At 41.6% G+C, this 22,234-nt stretch overlaps 1 protein-coding gene across 3 annotated transcripts in view; it reads right to left on the reverse strand.

The window, feature by feature from the left end:
• Window positions 1–22,234, reverse strand: part of bltp3b (bridge-like lipid transfer protein family member 3B) — a 40,523-nt gene that overhangs the window by 9,597 nt on the left and 8,692 nt on the right. For all 3 annotated transcript variants that reach the window (XM_053314236.1, XM_053314235.1, XM_053314234.1), the window contains exons 2-17: window positions 14,568–14,730; window positions 13,062–13,100; window positions 11,290–11,381; window positions 10,478–10,667; window positions 10,225–10,365; window positions 7,640–7,807; window positions 6,764–6,944; window positions 6,576–6,659; window positions 6,128–6,289; window positions 5,554–5,666; window positions 5,300–5,441; window positions 4,492–4,685; window positions 3,624–4,376; window positions 2,780–3,459; window positions 862–1,010; window positions 43–200 (exon numbers count right to left, since the gene is read on the reverse strand). In XM_053314236.1, coding sequence (XP_053170211.1) covers window positions 43–200; window positions 862–1,010; window positions 2,780–3,459; window positions 3,624–4,376; window positions 4,492–4,685; window positions 5,300–5,441; window positions 5,554–5,666; window positions 6,128–6,289; window positions 6,576–6,659; window positions 6,764–6,944; window positions 7,640–7,807; window positions 10,225–10,365; window positions 10,478–10,667; window positions 11,290–11,381; window positions 13,062–13,100; window positions 14,568–14,730 — 3,409 coding nt within the window. The remainder of the gene's footprint in view (window positions 1–42; window positions 201–861; window positions 1,011–2,779; window positions 3,460–3,623; window positions 4,377–4,491; window positions 4,686–5,299; window positions 5,442–5,553; window positions 5,667–6,127; window positions 6,290–6,575; window positions 6,660–6,763; window positions 6,945–7,639; window positions 7,808–10,224; window positions 10,366–10,477; window positions 10,668–11,289; window positions 11,382–13,061; window positions 13,101–14,567; window positions 14,731–22,234) is intronic.

The raw sequence follows: 22,234 nt of genomic DNA on the forward strand, positions 1-22,234 counted from the left end.
AGAAAAATGACTATTCTGAACCTCTAGTTTTTGGCATCTTACAATATCTTTGGTGGGCTCGTCAATGCTCTGTGAGGTGGCGCTAACGGTGTCTGGGGACACGCCTCCTTCCTGCTCATGACCAGTCACGGCCTCTGCGCCGCTCTCTGTGGCGCTTTGCTCACTGATTGCGTCCTTGAATCCGGAGATGGACACGTCATCTGTGCAGTGCAAAAACAGTTGAAATAAAAACATGAATCCCACAGACAAGACATTTAACACTGTGTTTTATGCATTGACTGACTTCATCAATGTTTTCCTGTAACATTGTACAGCTTATCAGCACAATGCTGCCACCTTCTGGCCGTAATAGTAACCTCCAGGTACATATGAAGGACAATAATGATCATTTCTTGATGCCTGTGTAAATTTGTATTGTATCAACCATCTACACAGAGGTCAAAGGTCAGTATACGATACAGAGCAGCTACTCAGCAGCTAGCAGAAACTGGTGTTGAAAAATATACAGATTCACATTTTTTCAAGTCTGTCCTATAATAATAGTCAGGTGTCCAAATAAACATTAAAAAATGTTCTTGTAATTCTGCATCCTGTTAGAAAATCCCTTCATAATGCACTTACAATGTAAGTGATAGAGGGATAATATAATGTAAAAATAATAGAAACGTTTATTTAAGGATCCTTATATTACATTTCATTATATTAAGTCGGATAACTGAAGCCTCATATTACCTTCAAATAAATATTCAACTACATTTTCTACTGAAAATGAGGATTGAGGACTTTGCACTCAATCACTTACATTGTAAGCGGCCTTCTAATGTGTGCATGTGTGTAATTTTGTGTGTGTGTTTCTCTGACCTCTCTCCAGCAGGCTGTAGTTGTCTCCGTCCTCCATCAGGTAGCTGTCTATGGAGATGTTGTCCAGGGACTGCAGGGATGGGCTCTTCTTCATGTTCTTATAGGACACGGAGAAACTGGACTGGGAGCGGTCCCGCATCAAACGACCACTACAACACACACATAGATAGTTTCGGGGTCAAGTGTAGAAGTGAAGGTAGCAGAGGTACAAAAAAATACTTTATTGTTACCTTCTTGGGCACAATATTTCTGAATAACTTATTTATTACTGATTAATTAAATGAGACACTGATTATTTTTATTTAAAGAGGCAAGAAGAGAAGAGAAAAAGGTTCAGTGCTTCTCATAGGAATTTCGTTCTTATGCCAACACTGAGCCGAGACCACTGCGCTTTAGAAAGCTGGCAGAGCTTACTCGACAAGTCATGAATTAAATATTGCTTCAGTCCTTTGTGTGGTGCTGTTTAAGGTCATGTAAGAACCAAGTGTGCTATCCTCCCAAGCGTCAGCAACAATCTAAAAAAAAAATCACAACGAACAAAATCAAAGTGGCTCCCAAAAGAGCGAGAACACAAGGCTGAAAAAACGACTGTCACAAACACGGAGCTCTCCCTGTTTCTACTGTCACCACGAGTCAACAGGTCGACACCAAACACAGAGGAAACCAATTCATTAAAGCATACAGACATATCACAGACATGCACACATGCAAATGCATGCCCACAGGGGGTCCACTCACACATGTGCACTGATTTGTATTCATCCAAGAGTCACGAGAACGAGGACACACACACACACACAAACATACATTAATATAGACATTAACCTACACACACACACACTGATTAGTACAGCTAGTCACAGATCCAGGGCCTTACATGTTGGACATGGAATAAAGGGAGGTGGATCTGCTGGAGTTTGAGGAGCTCAGGAGATCAGAAACGACAGACAAACTTCCTTTCCTTGGTAGAGAGAAAACACACACACACACACACACACACACCTTGCATGGGTCAAAGCTAAAGTCAAAGAGGCCAGAAGAGTAGAATGAGTTAGGAAATATGCTGCTGACAGACAGTAGATGAGAGAACACGGCAGCCTGAGCACCACCAACATTTATAATGACAGATGTGAAGAAGTGAAGACGACTGAACATCCATACTGACAAACAACACGCAGCTCTTGTGTTCGAAGATGTCGACAGATTGAATTAGAGAGAGAAGGAGGTTGTTTCATTAGGCACATTATGTAGATTAAGCACAGAAAAGTAGAACAGGTGTTCTGAAAACTGTTTTCTAGTGAAATGAAATCTAACACTGTCACATAAAATGTACTTTAGATTACTTATGAATCAGCCTGAAAGGTGCTGAAAACAATTAAGACTTTTAAATATTTTTCAACACGTTTTTTTACACCCGAGTATGATCCTGTGATGTGGAAATGAAAATTATAATTTGTACAACCTAATAGACTAAGTGTGTTGAAGACCTGGTGTAGGTTATTGACTTGAAGGAAAAATCCACTTTATTACAACTTTCTGTCTTTTTGGTAGAGTTGACCATCATTTCTATTCACCGAAGTAATTACTAAATACTGGAAACACAGTAACATCTAATGTAAAGATTCCCTAATGATCACACGACTAAGGCAACTTGTTGTAAAATAAGTTTTGCTAACGTGGGGGTTTCTTTAAAATATGTTTCAGCGTTCCTCAGAAATGAACTTTTTGAGTGTGAGGTTCTCATTACTGATAGAAATGGCAGCAAAAACATTAAAATAAGACCAAAAGATGTAGAAAAATGTGCTTGTTGTTTAACATTATGTTAAAACAAGGCACTAAGATCAGAGTAACTCTGTATCTGTAACTGAGTAACTTCAATAAAGACTTGATGTAACTGATGTAACAGTCTATGACAAACCTGGATATTGACTGAGGCATCTTGCCAGCTGCAGCCTTGTCCTTGTCGCTCCAGTCTTGGTTGCAGAGTGGGTCAGACAGCATGTCACTCTGGGGTTTGGAGTCTAGTCCAGTTACCATTGCATCGCCCCCAGCCAACCCATCTGCTCCCACCTCGCCTCCTTCATCTGAATTCCACTTCCCAGAGTTCTTAGTTGAAGTCCTCTCCTCCAGTGAGGCTTTATGATTAGAGTCGGGACGCGTAGTGGGAGTGGAGGTGGGGAGGAGGGGAGCGGGACCCTGCGTGGCTCTGCTCTCTGAGCCTTCTCCACATAGCAGCTGGTCTACAGTGCAAGCGCCAGAGCCGGCTCCTTCGCCGCCCTTCTCGCTTTTCTCTGTACCCTCTCCGACGTCGTTCCCGGGCTCCAGGGTTCCTCGGCTCTCAGAGGGGGAGAGCTCTGACCCCAGAGGAGATCTTGAACCCTCTGGCTGGGTGACGGGCTTCAGGAGCAGGGACACCTCTGCGCTTTTCAGCAGGAGTCCCAGGCAGACGGTGAAGGGCTGGTGGTCTGCGGAATGCTGGGAGGGATCCTTACGGTCTCTCTTGGAGCCCATCTCCTCCAGGTCCTGCTGTAAGGTCTGCTGCAGGGCTTTGATGCTGCGCTGGAGATGCATCAGAAACACATACTGCCGGTGGCTCACCTAGACACATACACACACACACAGACAAAAACAATGGTTATTAGACTGTGTGGTGTAAAGAGATAATACGTTTTATAACAGATGAGCTGTGGTGAATCAAGCTTTGCAAATGAATCAACAGTAAATTTGTGGTTTTGAAAAAAATACAATCAGCTAAAACACACCTGAGCACTTAAATGCTTCTGGATATGCACCAACACATGTATGTCAGCATCTGTACTTGACGATGCCAAAGAAGAGGGAGAAGAGGAAGGCAAATTTTCCAATGAGAGGGGTTTATGCAGTCCGTTACTGGGTGGCAGTGTTGCATTGTTGCTTTGAGACGATGTCGGTGCACTCTCAGTGCTGTAATACTCCTTTAGTAAGCGTTTCCTCTGCAGGCGTCCCACAGCCTCTACAGATGTGCTTCTGGGGATACCCAATCCAGCATCGTCTCTCAGCTTCTTCTGGTGCTGGAGAAGCTTCGCTGGCTGACAGGCCCACACAGTGAGAGGGAAGGAGTCCACAAAGGGCTGAGGCCGCCCTTTGCCTCCACGGGTGCCCTCATAGTCCACCCAGAACTGTGCAAAGTGCAACGCCCAAAAGTCAGTGGCGGCCGGCATCTTCAGGGCGCTCGCCCCCATCGTCGGCACCACCAGGCCTCGGTAGATGTCGTGCAACCTGGTGTCCTGTTCATGAGCGTGATGCTGGAAGACGGGATGGAGGAGGGGTGAGGAGGAGGAGGAACGAGGGAATGAGAAGAAAGAGGAAGAGAAGAAGGCTTCCTCTTGGAATGACTGCAACAGGGCCTCAAGGTGGGAACGGGTGCAGTTGGCTGGGTGCCGGGTGTTAGTGGCAACCATTTCTGAAGTCTGCACTGAGATGGAGCGAGGCAAGTCAGGGGGACAGGAGGGGTCCCGATCGGTGGGAATCACCAACTAAGAGAGAGCAGAAACCAAAATTACGGAGAGGAAAAAAGAGAAATGGGAGTAAATATCAGAAAATACATTCCACACTTTAATCCTGAAGTTAAGTTTCTGCATTTTTCTTTACCTTGAGCATGAGGCCGTCGACCTTGATGTCAACATGCTCGTCTGGTTTCTGCGAGTCGTTGAGCTTGTAGATCTCCATGAACTGCTCCAGACTCTGCCTGAGGTCGAGGGCGAAAAGATTGAGCCACACCAGACTGCGAGGATCCAGAACCAGCTGCAGGGCGTTCAGCTGGGCGTACAGGTTGGGACACGGGACTGGAGGAACAGAGATATGGTGTTAAACATCCTTAAGACACAATGAGAGAGAACAAAATCCCAGAGAGGAGGTAAACTGAAAGTAAAACATAAATTCTAAGACATTAAATATTTCAAACACAGTCTAATGTTGGCATAAACACAAAATCTACTGTTTACTGTTGTTGATGTCAGTGGTCAAGGCTGAGGAGGTTAGAAATGGCTGTATGTTTAGGGATTGCATCACATACACTGTATACTGTTACCGATTAACATTTTTCATTCTTGTCTCGGCCACAAACTAATTAGTGAGATAAGAAAAAAACTCTAGCTGTGCACACAATGTTTCCTAATGCAGTAAATTTGTGAGTAGTATGAATTAATTGGGTGATCCCTCATTTAGAGCAGTGGGCGTGTTTCACAAAATCAATGTCCTATCAGCCACACAGCAGCCAGTGACTTCCCAACAGCTAAAATGAATGGGTTGAATAGAGCACCAAAGGGAGGTGAAAGATATTAAGTCGCTGCCAAAACAAGTAAGGCTGGTGTATTAACACAATTACACAGCTCATGACCTACTAATGAAGATTAAGATTTTATTTTCTTGAGTATACAGCAAATGCATCTTGTCTTACTGGGGTAGTCTTTCCCATCAGGAAAGTAGTACTCTGTGAACTCCACGTGGATGGCCGGCATCTCTGAGGGAAGGTACAAGGACTTCTTATTGCAGGAGATCATGGCCTTTGGGCTGGAGCGACGCTGGTCCGCTGTTGACACCTGCAACACACACAAAATAACACAAACGATCACTCTTAAGTTGGTAGTGGAGATGTATGTAGTGTCACTGTTCCCCCACATGATGATAGTAATCGGGGTTGTTTGTAGTGACCTGGTAGATGCTGAAGTCAGCCATCCTGAGAACAACGGAGCTGGACATGAGCTGAGTCTTGGGACTTTGAGGAGGGGGGCTGAAGGAAGTGCTGGAAGAGGTGCTTATCTTACCTGGAGAGAAAGAAAGAAAGGTGGAAGAGTAGAGAAAGAGGAATAAAAAATGAAAACAGAACGACAAAGAGGGAGACAAAGAGAGCGACCACTCAGTTCACTCCAATTTAGAAACCCCTGTGCCTTTCAAAAGGTGTGTATCACCGCACCAAGCTGTGCGCACACACACCATGGTACCTGGCTCTAAGCACCAGCAGCACTGGGCCGGAGGATGTGTTTGTGGGCTCCACTCTAGGAGTCCTCCATCTGCCTCCCTAAGCCTTACTCCTTCTCCTGCTCTCTCCTGACCTCCTAGAGGTCCATACACATCGTCCCTTAGGGACACTGGAGGACAGAAAACCCACAGTGACGACGTGTGACGAGTGTTGCTGTGTGTGTGCCAGGAGATACATGAAAAACATACTGCATACCCAGAACACATTTCTAACTATAATTATATATCTAAATGAGTGTGTGTTTACCGTGTTGTGGAGAACCTTGTCCAGGAGCCGGGCCCTGCTGGTCTCGAACTGCAGTCTTTAACATCTCCATGTTGGACTTGAACTCATCGAGCAGGCTCCGCGCCCAACCCTCTCTGGCTTTGGTGGCCTCGCTGTAGTGCATCCAGTGAGCACAGCTGTCACCTGGAGAGGTTGGAGAGTGGGAAAAAAGTTAGGACAAGAAAAAAGGAAGACACATTTTTAAGGGTAAAAGATGAAATAAAACAAAATTTTGGAGTGAGAAGATTGCTGAATTCTTCTATCTGCAAATAAGAAGCTGTGCCAACCTAGCTGTTCCTGACATAACTAAGACGACATGTGGTGCATTTGCAGAAGGATTTGTGTGAGTTTACAGTGAGGATGCAGGAAGATGGGGAAGTTACAGTGAAGTCATGGTGAGGTAACATTGACATCACTGCAGGATTCGCACCTGCTCTGTGGAAGGGGTAGTAGTCCAGAGTGATGGAGCTGAAGGACAGCTGCATGGCTCCACCTGTTATCCTCTTATTGACCACTGCACAGGGAAAACAAACACACGATGAGAACCTCAAGTCAAAGCTGTGGAGAGTGAAACATCCAAAAAACATTTCCTGTGTATCTGAAAGAATGGGCACTAACCTTTGTCTGTAGCATGGATGTCGTCACAGATGTGCAGGTCCAGGTGTGTGATCTGAAGGTGGTGGGAAGTCTCACATACGTCGTAGGCGCTGAACAGCTTCGCCATTGTCGCGCTCTGATCAGCAGCTGTGGATGCCTGCTGGGTGCGTACCTGCTGGGCTGATGGGGGCGTCGACGACACCTGGATCATGCATGCAGGCACATACATTTAAAAAAAAAAAAAAAAGTACTGATACTATAATGAGTGTTTTTGATTAGTACTGGTGTGTTGCTGTTGTTGGTGATTTATATGTTGTTTCTGCATTTGGTCTTAGTAATATTGTTTACAGTGATGTGTTAGTGTTAAGGTTTTTTGTTTGTTCTTTTTAACTAACAGCCAGTTAAAAACACTGTCAGTTTAAAAAAAATCAATCATGCAGTATTCAATTCGTCCAGCAGATGGAGTGTTAGACCAAATGACTAAAATCACATTGGCTCCTGCACAGAAAGTCTGTTGGAACGTGAATGAGTGTGAATTAGTGTAGGCGATGAATGTATGTATATTTTGTGTGTGTGTGTGTGCGTGTGTGTGTGTTTAAATTGCCATAAATAAGACACAAATGGTGAGAGACAGAGATGCTGTAGGCAGATAGATGCCATATGGCTTCAGGGAAATGATACAGAGAAGGGCAAACTATCAGACGATGACATGGCTCATACCCACAGGGTGGAATTAGGGCATGAACGAGGGGGAGGGAGGGGGGCGGGGGGAGTTAAAAATGTGAAAAAGGAAAGGTACACCGACAAATAGTAAGAAATTAACATTTATACAGACTGAGAAAGAAGTGAAGAGAAAAATGTGTGTATCTATGTGCGTGACTCGTGTTATATGTGCACCTGGTCCTCTGTGGCCATGCTCTTCCTCTGCTGTGCTGACTTTTCCATGGCCTCGCTGAGGGACTTGGCATACTGCACCATGGCTTTGAGCTGGGAGTCGGTCAGCACCCACAGCAGGTCGTCAAGGACCAGGATCAGCTTGGAAGCCACCACGTTACAGTCCTTAATCTGCATCAGGTAGAGACAGCAGTAAAAACATCCATTATGCAAGTGCAGGTAGCCTGAGAGCTCCCATTAATGTAATATGATACTTGAAAGGAAATGATCGTGCTGTGAGGACCTTTTTTCAAACATGTACGGATAAGTTCAATTCACTGGAACTTTGCTGAACTGCTTTTAATTATTATAGTGAAACACAAACAGCCTCTTCTTGATTTTTCACAGTACAAGCTTTAACTGCAGTGACAGCACATTTGGAGGAGAATAAGTTTGTGTCTTGCAATAAATGCTTTAATCAGCAACTTTGCAAAAGCCTAAAGAAACAAAAGGAGGCTAATTACTTTCACAAACCAAACACAGAAGTCTTTTGTGCACTTCATACTACATTATATGAAATCTTCACGGGCTTTTATGGCCATTCTGTTTGATTATGTGATAAGAATCATTGCTTGAGTTGGCCCTGCAGGCGAGCGAGAGAGCGAGAGAGAACATTAAACAAGTTCTTTATTCTCTATATTTCTATCTTGTTTTCAGGAGGATGATTTTATGTCTGAGTTTCTGAATCTGAATCAGATATAAAAGTCAACAACTCCACTTCAAGTTCACTTGACACGGTCATTCTTAGCCTGCTCACCAAAAATAATAATTTAAGTGTTCACCAACCTGCGGTTGACAAGTTTGTCAACTGGTGTGATGTGCATCTGCTGCATATTAATACAACCATATCTGTAGAGATGCTGCTTGATCCTAGATCAGTTGGTGACCAAAGCCCTGTGGCCATCCATGGCCAAGATATTAAACAGGTGAAAACCTTTAAGTACTTAAAGGTTGACAGCGACCTGAGCTGGCGCACACAGGTGGCCAATGTGTGTGCCAGAATCCATCAGCGTCTTCATTTTTTACGTAGGCTCAGAGTTTTTGGAGATTTTTTACAGAGCGACAATTGAGTCAGTCCTCCGTTATGGTATCACCAGCTGGTTTGGTAATTTAACAGTTATGTCCACAGCTGAGATTTCAAGCCTAGTTAGAACTGCGGGCAAGATTATGGGAATAACGCCCCCCCCCCCCTTAATCCGCAGGCGACTATTAGACAGGCAAATGCCATTTTATCAGACAGTGCTCATGTGTTGAACTGTGAATATACCCTTCTGAATTCTAGGAAGAGACATAGACTTCCTTTGTGCAGGCACAATCGATACAAACATTCTTTTGTTCCTGTATCAATCGAGCTTCTTAACAGCCAGAAATGAATGTATGTGATGGGTTTGTGTATGGAAATTGTGTATTCGTGACTCCAGATAGTGTGTGGCTGTATGCGAGTGAATGGATCAATGAGGGTCTGTGATGGAGTGCTGGGATGTGTGACTGAACCTATATTTATGACGGAATGATTGTTTTGGTAGGTTGATATGGTGATGTGGTGAGGATGATGTGAGGTGATGCGAATGCTTGTGTGAATGCTTTGATTGGGGGGGGGGGGGGGTGTATATTTATGGCGGTACATGCGTAGGATCGTCTCCCTGGTGGAGACTAATAAAGTAACCTAACCTAATCTAACCTAACTTGCATGCAATTAGTGGGTAAAATTCCCATTAAATTCTTATTACAAACATTGGCGTGTCTGTGCACATAGCACCAGGCCATGTTACCTTAAATGTTCCTTTTCTGACTATTTGCTATATTTTAAATACCCCCTAGTTCCCCAACTGTCACACAACCACAGTTGCTGGAAGCAAATATAATAGGGCTGCACGATAGGTGAAGGCGTCCATTGATTAAGCGCCACTGCTTTTATAATGTGGCTGTGTTATCACTGGTGTGAGCCTCAGGTCCCGATCACTTTCTGAAATCCTTCTTTGCTAACCAAGTACAGGGGCATCATGTGTTTTGCCAAGAAGTACATTATGGACTCGGTTTGTGTTTTGTCTTGTTTACAGGTTGTTTTGTTTTACAGAGTACCTCCTTCGGCTCGATGTCGCTGAGTTTGAATCCAAAATATCATCATATAACAGAGGTTTTTTTTGGCCACCAGTTTACTGTCATCCTGCTCGTTAGCTTCTATTAGCACCTGGTCTGTGGTCTGCACACCGACAAGTCATGTGACCATGCACCGCACACGCTTCACGGACCACACACAGACTGAAACAATCTGGTCATCTACGCACCATGAGTGGAGATACTTCATAATAATATGATGTATAATATAATATTCTCACACACACATTTAAAATTTAAATGTCTTTTATATTTGCTTGAGTTGGCCCTACAGGCTGTGACATCTTACAGAGAGACTAATATTCACAACTGGTGAGAGCATGTTGCTCAGATCAGCTTGGTTTTAGTATAAAACAGTTCCAGCTTGTCCATTAAAGTTCATAAAGTGAACGTGTGATTCTCTTTAAAAGATGCAATCGCATGGAACTGACCCGTCTCTTGAGAGTGACTCGTATCTTGGACTGGTTGGTGATGAGGCGGATGGGGGCGCTCAACATCTCGTGCTCAGCACTCTGAATAGCATCAGCCTCGATACGGATCATCTGCCAGCTGATCTCCTTAAACGTCAGGATCTGGACCATTATATTCAGGGTGGCATGTTAGACAAATGTGTGCAGGAAACATATTGTGTACATTTAAAGTTGTGCAGTCTCTACTTTGACATAAAAAAATCCCAAAACTGACCTCTCCCCTCTGAGGGTCCTGGATGCGAGTGAATCGCAGGTCACTGATGCTCCAGCTGGTGTTGACGCTGTAGACCTGCAGCTGGGAGAGCTCGAAGGAGGCGTTAAAGGCCTTGGCACTGATCCTGATCACTATGGAGTTTATGGACAGGGACATCCCCTCCACCACCTTCTCGGCAAAGCCATATTCACTGTAGGGGATGCAGACGTGGGTACAGAGCAATAAGCAAGGTGATAAGAAGTGGTTGGCAGATGAGTAAGATGATGAGATGAGAGTATATTACTAGTCTATTAAAGTCGGAAACAGAATTATCACCAGTTCAAATACTTCAAATGTGACACTGAACCCAAATTAAAAACGTGTTCAAATGTGTGGTCATGTGATGTTTCCAATCACTGAATATTGACTGTCCAATGGACAACTCAAGTGTCTGATTCCTGTTTGACTGTGATTTCCAGCAGGCTGCAGTGGTTTAGCAGATTTCGAGATCACCCTTGTTCAACTTTGACAGAACAGATATGGTCGCTCAGCCAGTAGGAAATACAGAAGTTATTGTTCTTGTTCTTAAGTAGAAGTGCACCAGACTTAACTTTACAGGGACAGTTTGACTTAAACAACTTAAATCTTTTGAAAATGTACTTTATATGGTCCCTGATAATGATATTACAGATTACCTGCAAGTTATGGCTCAGTTAATGTTTCGACTGTATCAAACTTGTGTGGTGAAAATCATTTCAGTCTTGGCAAGAATATGAGTCTTATCAACCAAAAACCAAAATAATAAGTATAAAACAAACAAATCCAGCACTCACCTTTGTCCAGATGCGGTTGCTATTGGAGATGGGCCGTTAGGGGGACGGGGCTCATCACAGGTGCTCATCTCCATTTCTACTTTATCCAGAGTCTGAAACAGTGAGCAAGCGATAGGCATCAGGAAGAGAAATGTTTATAGCTTTTAATTCTTATCTTCTTAAAAATCACAGTGAAATATCTTCAGGCTTCTGTAGTCGTGGTCTGTCTTAGTGTTTATTTTCACTTCAACTCTCAATCGAAGTCGCTATGAACACCATCAGTAGGTCACATAAAATGAAAGCTAAAAAAGAAAAAAAAAGAGCACATTTTGGAGCTTGGGTTTTGCAGCATAACTTAACTGATCTACATATTAGAGAAAGCCAACATCATCAAAGAGGATTCCTTCCAACCCCTGCACAAGTCCTTTCAGTTACTACCATCAGGGCGCCACTATTAAGCCCCCCCCAAAAAAAACACATACCAGAAGTCCTTAATTCCCACTGCCATAAGCAATTTAAACAAAATATATAAACAACAGTTATTTATGCTATATATTTTTATTCTGTTTTCAGGAGGATGAATTTAATGTCTTGAATTTTGAGTTGAGTTTTGAATGATGTTACGACTGACAAGTTTCACTTGCATGCAATTAGTGACCTGTCTGACGAGGTAAAATTCCCAATAAAGTCTTGTACATACAGTGGCATGTCTGTGTAAATACTACCTTCAGGCTGTGACTTAACATGTTTGGACTATCATATTTTAATGCCTTGCTATTATTCATGGTTCCCGAAATGTCACGCATCCACAGGTGTTGGAAGCATATAAAAGAACTGAGGTCTGTCACCCACACACACCATTCAGGTTTTGTGGAGACGAGTGTTCAAGATGGAGCGTGTGTCCTTCCTGCTGTTGTTGGTTTCCAGTGCCCTTCATACTGGCAATTGCTGCCCAAAGAGCAGCGAGGTGGCTGCTATGAAGGTGAAGCTGGCAGCCATGGCACATAAACAAAGCGTAATAGAAGCAAACCTTGTAGCCATGATGAAGATGATGAAAATTGTTGAAGCCAACCTACAGACCTACAGAAGCCAAACTGAGGCGCTCCAAAGAGTAAACCAGAATCAGGACCAGCAGCTGAAGGAGCTCAGAAGCATCAAATCTGGAAGTTCAGCAAAGGTGGCGTTCACAGCTATTTTAGGACATTCACTGGGTCCGTATGGACACAATATACCAGTGAGATATCAGAAAATCATCTCCAACGTCGGCGGCATTTACAACCCTGCTACTGGCATCTTCACCCCCAAGGTATCAGGAGTGTACTACTTCAGATACACCATGTTCAACAACAGAGCGGCAACGCCCAACTCGGTCTTGTCGCTTATGTTGAACGACCGACTGGTGGTGTCGACCTGGGACACTTCGGGCAATGACAGCCATGACACTGCGGCCAACGCGGCAGTGTTGACGCTGAAGGCTGGAGACAGAGTGTACGTGAGGCTCTGGTCAGGACGCCTGATCTACGATGACACCAATAACTACAACACATTCAGTGGTTTCCTGCTCTTCACCTAGTAATTAACGGAGTCATTTATCATGATAAGTTAATTATGCAGTAGTACAGGTGATTCATTTATTATAGTCTAAAACCAAATCAATTGTTTTAATGTACTGTTAATTTTGTGGAACCTGTTCTACCTGTCCAACTCATGTTCAAAGACAATAAATGCAGATATAAAGCCAGCAATGAACTTGTCAGATTATTTAAGCTACAGAGATAGAGGGTGAAACTTACCAAAGAGATTGGGTGAGTCTTCAACTTTGTCCATGGTATCTGTCAATGAAAACAAAACAGATACTCAAGCTTTTTAGCTTCACAGTACTCTGGTCCATGGTCAAGCTTTTGGTCTTTTGGTCCTCCCAAGAGACAAACTGAATTACCAGTCAGTGGAAAATCATATTAAAAGCAGCTAAACAGGACTGGAATTAAATCAAAATTGTCAAAAGTAAGGCAAGGTAGCTACGGAGATGAAGAAAAAGAAATCAATGAGTCTAGACTAACTGGCAGTTTTTTCCCATACATGTCCAGAGCTCCATTAATCCTTAACATACAGCCTCTTGATTCAAGCCTGTGTCAAATTATATGGCATTTACTCAAAGAGATTAAATGTTTATGTTCATTTGCATTAATTAATTTATTTTTGCACAGAGGGACTCGTTCTTTGAGACGTCATAAATTCACATGGTAGTCAGTGCTTGGGATTAGCAGCTCTAATTGAATTAGACACATTTCATTTGCCTTGCCTCTGTCATAAAAATGCTAAAAAGGTGCCAGTAGGGGGCGCCTGTGACTTAAATCCATCAAAGCAGAAACATTTACTGCAGTTTACATCAGTTTATGCCACTTATGAGTGTGGCTATGCTTTTATATGTACCCAGAGAGCTTAATATATTACAGGGTACAGGGTTGATTATTTACACTTTACTCAACCAAGTCAATCAGTAAATCAACTATTGTGTGGCAAAGGATTTAAAATGGGAAAGAGTGTATGGTTCAGTTCTTCTGTAACAGGAAGACACAAAGATATGGGTTTCTGAAAAGAAAGGAAGTGAGATATGCATCACTGTTCTCCCTTTTTTTTTAAACCACTTTAACAGTAAACAATGAAACTCGCAATAAGCTAAAGCCAGGCAGCACCTCACTTCCTCAGAAATGTGATGCTCCACATAGGTTTGCTGTCAATGACAAGCTTTTCATAGGTATAACATTGCCCCACACACACACACTGTTCATGACACAGTTAATACAACAGACTAATCATAAAAACAAACAGGGTGGGAGTAGATTTTTTTTTTATTTAAATTGAGAAAATGGGGATTTAACAGAGGAGGCCAAGAGCTGAGGAGCAGCTTCGGGCAAGAATAAAGAAGTTACAGAGGTGGACGCGGAAAAGAGGTGGAAATGGACCTTGGCCTGAATAAAAGTCAAGCTGCAGCTCCATTCACTGTTTCCAGGGTGTGGCAGAGTCTGCTTCTATACATGGCATTTAACTGATGACTATGACTGCTGTGGGCATCAGACAGCTCCAGCAGAGAGAGCACATGTAGCACAAATGCTCATTGAGTGTCCACGACATTGGTGTTAGGAGATGTGTCTGCTTGTGTCTTGATTAATGCGTCAGCCTGTGTGTAGTTTTCTAAGTTTCATTTGATTTAAGCCAGCAATAAAGGTAAAGTCTGATATAATACATTTTCTTATAGCAATAAAGCTAATTTAAACTATCCACTGTATGTCCCTCACCCTGATGGCGGCTTTGTTGCAGCACACGCGGTTGATGGCCAGCCAGGTGGGCAGATCCAGCAAGCTCTGGAGAACCTCCTCGTCCAGCTCTAGATTGGTGAGCTGGCCCTCCCCCTTCAGGGTGCTCAGGTTGATCTTGTCCGGCGACAGGTTCTTAGCAAACCTACGAGACACAGAGGAGAAGTAAAGCTTTGAGACGGGGGATATTTATAGAAGCAGGTTCTTGGCAAAGCAACAGGCCAACCAAACAAACCCCAACTGTTTGTGTTGGTGCAGTGGATGGAAAGGGAAGGAAGGGAAGGCGAGGCACCACTCCAATGCAAAATATGTCATTTTCAAATAGTTAAAAACATGTTTTAAAAAGCACTTACATTTGTTGGGTTTTTTTCAATTTCTATGCCCATTTATTTCTTGTATATTTCAGAATTTTATACAGTAGCAGACTTTTTGGACATCCAAACTTGTCACCATAACTATATGTGAACAATGAAATATAGGCCTAGAATTAAAAGTTATACACTGCATTATGTAGTATGTTCCTTTCTCTTCATGTGAGCTTTCTTGTTGACTGTACTTGATTTGGTAACACTTTATTTTACATGTTCGTTAATTTAGGCTGGTGCAATTTGGTAAAAATAGTAAGAAAAGCTGAAAAAATGTTCATTGATTAAAGTTAGGATTCATTACGCCTATATTTGGATTCATATCCAAAAAAGACAAAATAGAAAGAGGAAAGATTAAATCTTAAATTAGACTTTATAAAGAATAATTTAAACATGAACCATAAAGCAACCATAGTTTCCTTAACTAACTTGTCTCATTCTGCCCCCATTCCTCCCCTCCTGTCCCTGAAGCCTTTTTCTTTTTTCCGCCCTCCTTCCTTTGCCTTCAGTTCCATTTCAAAAAGAGAAATATGCAAAAAAGATCTTAAGAAATTATACAATTGTTTATCTGACAGAAAAGTTTGACACTGAAAACTAAGTACTTTCTGTCAGTTAAAGAATTATCAAGTCTAATTTATGAAGAATTTTGGCAAATTCACAACTATGCATGAATCTTTTCTTATCATTTGTATCAAACTGCACCACCCTCGCTGAAAAATGTCCTAAATATTTGCCAGTAAATACCTACAGACTACAAAATTTGTTGAAAATGATCGACCTACAAAATAAAGCATTACCCTTTCTCTGCTTCCAGAGTTACTAAAAACAATGTGATAATGAAAAGGGGGCAGGGAGGAACTGTTGTAGGAAACAAGATACAGAGTCTGAAGTTTAAAAAATACAATACAATGAAGAGGATTTAAAGGCAGAAAGAGAAAGAACAGAGAGGGCTGTACAGTGTGAGATGAAGTAAAAGGCCTTGATTTAACACTGTATTACACCCTGTTGGTCAGGATAATTGTAGTTTGTAAGATTCATGGCTTTTAAGAGGTGCTGTTCCAGCAGCAAGGACAAAATGTACTAAATCCTCATGCTGCACCAGAGGAAAAGTGCCAACACTCATCTTCGATTAAAGGTATCAGCTAATATTAGCATTACGACCACAGCGCCTTGGCCAGGTGTGTGTGTGTGCACATCATATTATGTGTGTTTTTATATGTCGTAGTGATTCGTGCAAGAGCTCTGTGTGTTCAGTTTGTTTGCTCTTTGGCTCGAGTAAATACACTTTACTTGAGCTAAACATACAAACTCAGTGTCCATGACCTAAGTGTTTCTCAGTCCCCCCCCTCACAATTTAATTATTGGTTAATAGTTAGCAAAGGTTCCTGATACTAAATGGTTTATTGACCTGTGCATCCCCGCAGACCACTCTAATGGAATCTCTTAAATCATGGATAGTATTGATTTCACATTCCCCAGCTGACACACTGCCTTTACTGTGCGGTTTGTTGAGGTGTACAAAATGTACATTTTCATGTTTGAACGACACCAGCAGTTTGAGTTAGTGCTTTCAATCTAAAGTAGGAGGAGTGTTAAAAAAAGAAGAAGCGGGCTCACTGGTTTTTCTCTCTCTTTCGCAGACACGTACAGTTACGCTTAATCTTGTTTCTTTTTGCTAATCTCTCACACAGTCAAGTGTGTATCTGTAAATAGGGCCGGATCAAAGCTCACAGTTTCACAACCAGCAAAGATTAACGACAAGCTGACCTGATTATCAAGGCTGCTGTGATGACACAATAAAGTGAAGCTTTAGTAGTTTATTACCCCAGATATGAGCTTAACTATTACTAGACTTCTGAGGTAAATACCAATGTGAGTAATTAAGCATTTCAATAATATAATAAATAAATAACTTGAATTTGTATTTGTAAGCACCGAGATCTAAAAAAATCTAAAAACAAGTTTTGACACTTGTGTGCAACAGTTTCAGTTTCTTGTTACATATCAGCTTACACAGCAAGTACTGGCCGATATGCAAGTCAGGGTTCAAATTTAAGAATAAGTCATTTAAATTAGCAAAATATGATCTGAATCTGAAATAAATAAAAAATCAGAAAGCATTCAATATGTTTGGTACTTTAGATACTCATACTGTACATTGATGCTTTCTGTAGCTGGTGCTCAAAATGTTTTGTAGCTCAACACTGACACAAATGACTTGAAAACACAACTAAATTTGAAAAGATATATAAAATATGATATGAGACTTGGTCAGTGTGGGAAATCTATTTAATGAGTTGATCAGGATGTGTCTGATTCAGCTCTGCATGATCAATTATTTCAGTTTGTTTGCTTTGCAATAATTGAGCAGAAGAGCATGTTGCTACATAAAAGGTGTATAAACACTGTCAAAGCCAAAAGGTTAGACTGCTTACAAGACATTATGTGATTTTAACACAAGTTATTAAAGTCACAGGTGCTCCAAGAAGACCGTGTGCATCATCTGGTATAATTAAGTGATGATGTACGATTAGGCTGGCGCTCAGTAACAGGATAGTCTTCAGGAAACAAAAGCTTTTTGTTCTGATGGTCTGAGTCTCCGCGGAGGGAGGGTTATAAGAAGAGTTAATGAGCTGCCCTCAGGGTCGCTATCTGCAGTGTGAAAGAAACTCTGTCCAATACGCAACACTGCGTGCCTGTCCTTCTGTCCGCCCCCCCCCCCCCGCCCATCGACACCATCTCCGAGCAGTGTTAGACTCTTCTCTAATTCAACATCCCTGTAATTTATTCAGCAGCAGCAGCAGACACAAGCGGAGACTCAGCAACAGTGGAGCAAGCAACAAGACCTAAAACACGCAAGACACAAACACAACACAAAAAATATGATGTGCTCACAAGGGCATACACGCACTCGGAGACAGAAACCAAGAGTTGGATGTTTTCTGCTGGAGTGTCTCAGCCTTGGGAGCAGTGAAATATTAATTCCTGCTGCTGATCAAGTATCAACCATCTAGCCAGCTAGCTTCACTTGCCCTCTCTCTCTCTCTCTCTCTCCCCCTCCTCCCTCCATCAGGCTTCTCCCGCAGGTCACCTCACGCTTCCTCGCTCTCCTTTTTCAAACTTCATAAATAAATCTGTTCTGTAATCAAATAATAATCACTTGTCTAATATCAAAGCTGCTAATGTTAAACAGGCCAATATACACAGACGTATCTACTCATTAGTGCTACTAAGAAGAGCAAAAGGTGGACGGTATTAAGTTCACACAGACACACATCGTCATCTTTCCCTTTTATCTCTCCTCTCGTAGACGTCAGCCATTATTCCGGTCAGTGAAGCAGAGCTCCTCGGACCAAATCCAGGCCCCTAAAGAGATTAGGATTGGCTAGTGGATAGAGAGAGGAGGTCTGTATAGATGTCACCCACAAAATTAATCACTCAGCAGTAAAGTCGATGCCCGCATTCTTCTTAGTAAAACTTTAGTTTGTCTTTAGTTTAGTTGTGACTTTTTTTTTATTTTTAGGATGGGACTGCATGCACTCGCTTTCTTGCCAAGTGTTAGATGAGAAGATCGATAGCACTCTTGTGTCCTTGTGTTAACGGTAAGGGCGGAGCTAGGAGGAGCTTAGCTTAGCTTAGCTTAACATAAAGACTAGCAACAAAGGGAAACAGCTAATCTGGCTCCCCCCATATGCAACAAAACAATACGACCCACCTACCAGCATCTAGCCAAAACTAGTCATACAGAGATCAAGTGGACTTCATTGCATATCAGTTCAAAACTTTGTTAAAACATTATCTCCAAACAGGCCTGTCACGATAACTACTTTTGTTGGACGATAAACGGTACTATTGTCATTTTAAGACTGTTTTATGCCACAATTACAATCAAATACCATACTTACCTATTTGGAAGGTGCCAGGTCCCCTAGTTTCACCTCTATCACTCATACAATACTTGAAGCTACATGGCCTACTCATCCCCAGTATATGTTTGATAGTCAGAGTGAAGTTTTAGGAGACTTTGGGGTTTTTAGAAATATCAAAAGCTAATTTCATATGTTGGGGCGAGTGTGATGCTCACAATAAAAAAAGGGGATTTTATGAGTTAAATAGTTCATATATACATAAGGTAACTTCTGTCTGTCACAGCAGCTAAATTCAGGAGACACTCAGCAGCCAAACATTTTAATTTAATTATAATGAGCGGTTTAATTTGTTGTATTTATTTGAGATAGTGTATATGAGTGTGTGTGAGTCTTTGGGTGGTGGGCCCCAGGAAGAACAGCCTATGCTAATTCTGGTGCTAATGGGTGCTCCAATAAAATAAACAGACCTCTGTGGCTCACTAAACTAGTTGTATCTCATTTGTTTAAATCGGTACAATCTGTTTAACATTTTTTTTAACCGAACAAGTTGTGGTTTTAATGTGCTGCACATACTTCTTAGCCTGGAGCAGCGACTTCCTGGAGACCTGCTGTCACAGTGAGGTTGCCAGGAAACCAGCGGAGACTCCAAAAAATTGGGTTCGGTACAGATAAAACAAATAAGATATAACATTTTAATGAGGGAGTATTGTAAGTGTTGGAAGGCGGTTTTGGACAGACCGTTTTCCAGTCTCTATGGTAAGCTAAGCTAACCGGCTGCTAATTGTACCTTATATTATATTGAACAGACACGTGAATGATATCGATCTTCTCATTTTATTCTAACACATAAATGAGTGTTGAATTATTCATGTAACGTTTTACTCAGGCAGTTATTTTTGGTTAATGCAAAAAAAAAACATAGTTCCAAGTAAGACATGAATCAGTTTTAAATAACTTACAGTTCTTGTGTAGTTTAGTCACTATCAACCTAAGATGTCTGCTGAAGTAGGCTGATCATGCAACTTTTTCCTACACCACAACACACTGACAGCAGACTTTGGTCCGCCACATTTTATGCTTGTGTGTGTGTGTGTGTGTGTGTGTGTGTGTGGCTCCCGTAAATGGAAACAGAGAGACTCCCTGCTTTTTCCTGTTCTATGATGGTGCATTTGTGGCGCAGCCTGATCGCATCAGTGCCAGAAAAAAAAAAAAAAGAGGAGCCCGAGGGAGGATGGCCCAGATGACTCAGAACGACACTGTGGCAACGGACGGAGAGACGGAGAGAAATAAAAATAATGACTAAGGGAAGGAGACAAACAGAATGAAAAAAACGAATGAAAGAAGGAAGGAGAAGAAGCATCTTTAAAGGCACTCTTGTAAGATTTAGGAATGAAGTTTTCCAGAAGTAGAAAGTCTTGGTTTCTACATTCTTTCCTGATCAAGCAGCGAAGCTTGGCTCCACAACAAAATTGGAGAATGTGACATTTAAATGGGCATCGAAACCTTTCAAAGCCAAAACAGAAAAAGGACCTCCAACAGTGCTGGAAATTAATCTTTTCTTCTTTTTTTAATTCTATCAGCTACTCATTTTTTACCAGCCACCATTATATAACTTTGCTTTTTCTCCATAAAAAGGTTTCATTCTCACAAACTCACTCTTCAAAACACAGACATCCAAACAGCGTTGCACTGTAGATCCATTCTAAGTCAGGCTGAACAATTACAACTAAATTGTTTTAAATCATAATAAGGCTGATTTAAAATGTTCAAATCGCAGCAGGAACAATATTTGGTGAAATGGTGAAATGTCAACATACCATTCTCACAAAAACTAAAATCACACCATTATTACTGTAATGTGTTTTTCAATGAGAATGAGAATAATGATGTAAAAAAAATATAATTCCCTCCAAAAGCGCAAATATAGCAACTGCAATATCAGTCAAAATAACTGCAATTAAAAAGTCTTCTAACATTAAACTTAAACAAACTGAGAACTTTGACACAGAGCACATCATCTCCTGGCATTTGGAGACTTCATGGTCATTAAAAGCCACCAATTTTACATTGTTGGTGCAAACAATAAAGCTGTTGTTTGTCTTCTTTCTGACTGAAACTACTCAGTGACACAAGTCCTCACTGTCCGCTCTTCTCATTGAGAAAAAAAAAACCAAAAAAAAAATTGCCTTTTAACTTTTGATTCATGAGTTGTCTCCTCTTGTGTAGGCGTAGTAACATCAGCCGCTGGGTTTACACCCGCAATGTACAGTAACGCCACGCTGTCGTTTATATAGTCCTCAGATTAGTTTAGATGAGCTCTGTGGCTTTCTTCTTCCTGTGATGAAATTTGCAGCAGACTAGACTCAGCACTTGGCTGGTAGAAAGGTCGCTTCACAAAATTCACCTAACCCTGACATTTGACCGGTGGCAATTTCTACAACTTATAAGAGAATCTAACAAGTTAAATTAAATGTTTAAAGTGGTTCTTAAAAGGTGTAAAAACCTCCACTCATTTGTTTAACATCCTTTTGACTCAATTCTAAAACAGGCCTCCATTGTTTTACATGAAGCAAGATCACCAAATGTAATCTAATTCTGACTATTTCAAAATTTCAAACTGTATTTTACCATCCTGTCAGAGATAGTGTGTTATTGTGTGTTTCTTGGTTCATTGCAGTCCTGCAGTAGACAGCAGCACTGCAGTGTTGGGAGGCTGAGTGCCTGCAGTGTGGGTGTGCTGGTAAATTACACGGAAACCTGAAAAAACAACAACCTCAAGGTAACAAACACCCACATGCATGAATCAACAGTTTGTGTTATATCTTTACTCGATATTCACTTAAAATAAAATCACCTTGATGAGTAACATCACATAATGTAATCTAAGATAGATATATAAAAAAAATTAGCACTGAATCAGAGTTTGAGGCAACTTCCTGTCAGACCTGACTGTGATTTATTGTATTTATTGGCTGATCTTTCTGGGGGCGTTTTGGGGACATGGTTGTGTGTTTTGATCAAAGGCCACAAAATGCTGAAGATATAGTTTGGTTTCAGAAGGATAGAGCATATTAACATCCAGCCCTGACTAGTACCAGCCTTCTTCTCAGGCTACTCATACACATTTATATCAACAACCTCCAGCAATAAGATCCTAAGAGACCCGAATCCTATCTGAAAACAACACATGGAACAACCTTAGCAACAAAGGTTTACATAACAGATGGCTCTTTCACTTGCAGATAGCATTTCTACATAACTCCACCCCAATTTTTGGGACTTTGACAATGTTTAACTCAAAAATCAGACATTGTAACTGTATAAAAAATAACAGGCCCATTAAAGCTTATTGTTGTGTAGTTAAGAGGACACCATTAGGAGAGAATTTGTGAGTGAAACTGAAACTGCAAAAAAG

This window comes from Scomber japonicus, chromosome 23 (assembly GCF_027409825.1).
Source record: "Scomber japonicus isolate fScoJap1 chromosome 23, fScoJap1.pri, whole genome shotgun sequence".
In the NCBI taxonomy this organism is placed as follows: domain Eukaryota; kingdom Metazoa; phylum Chordata; class Actinopteri; order Scombriformes; family Scombridae; genus Scomber; species Scomber japonicus.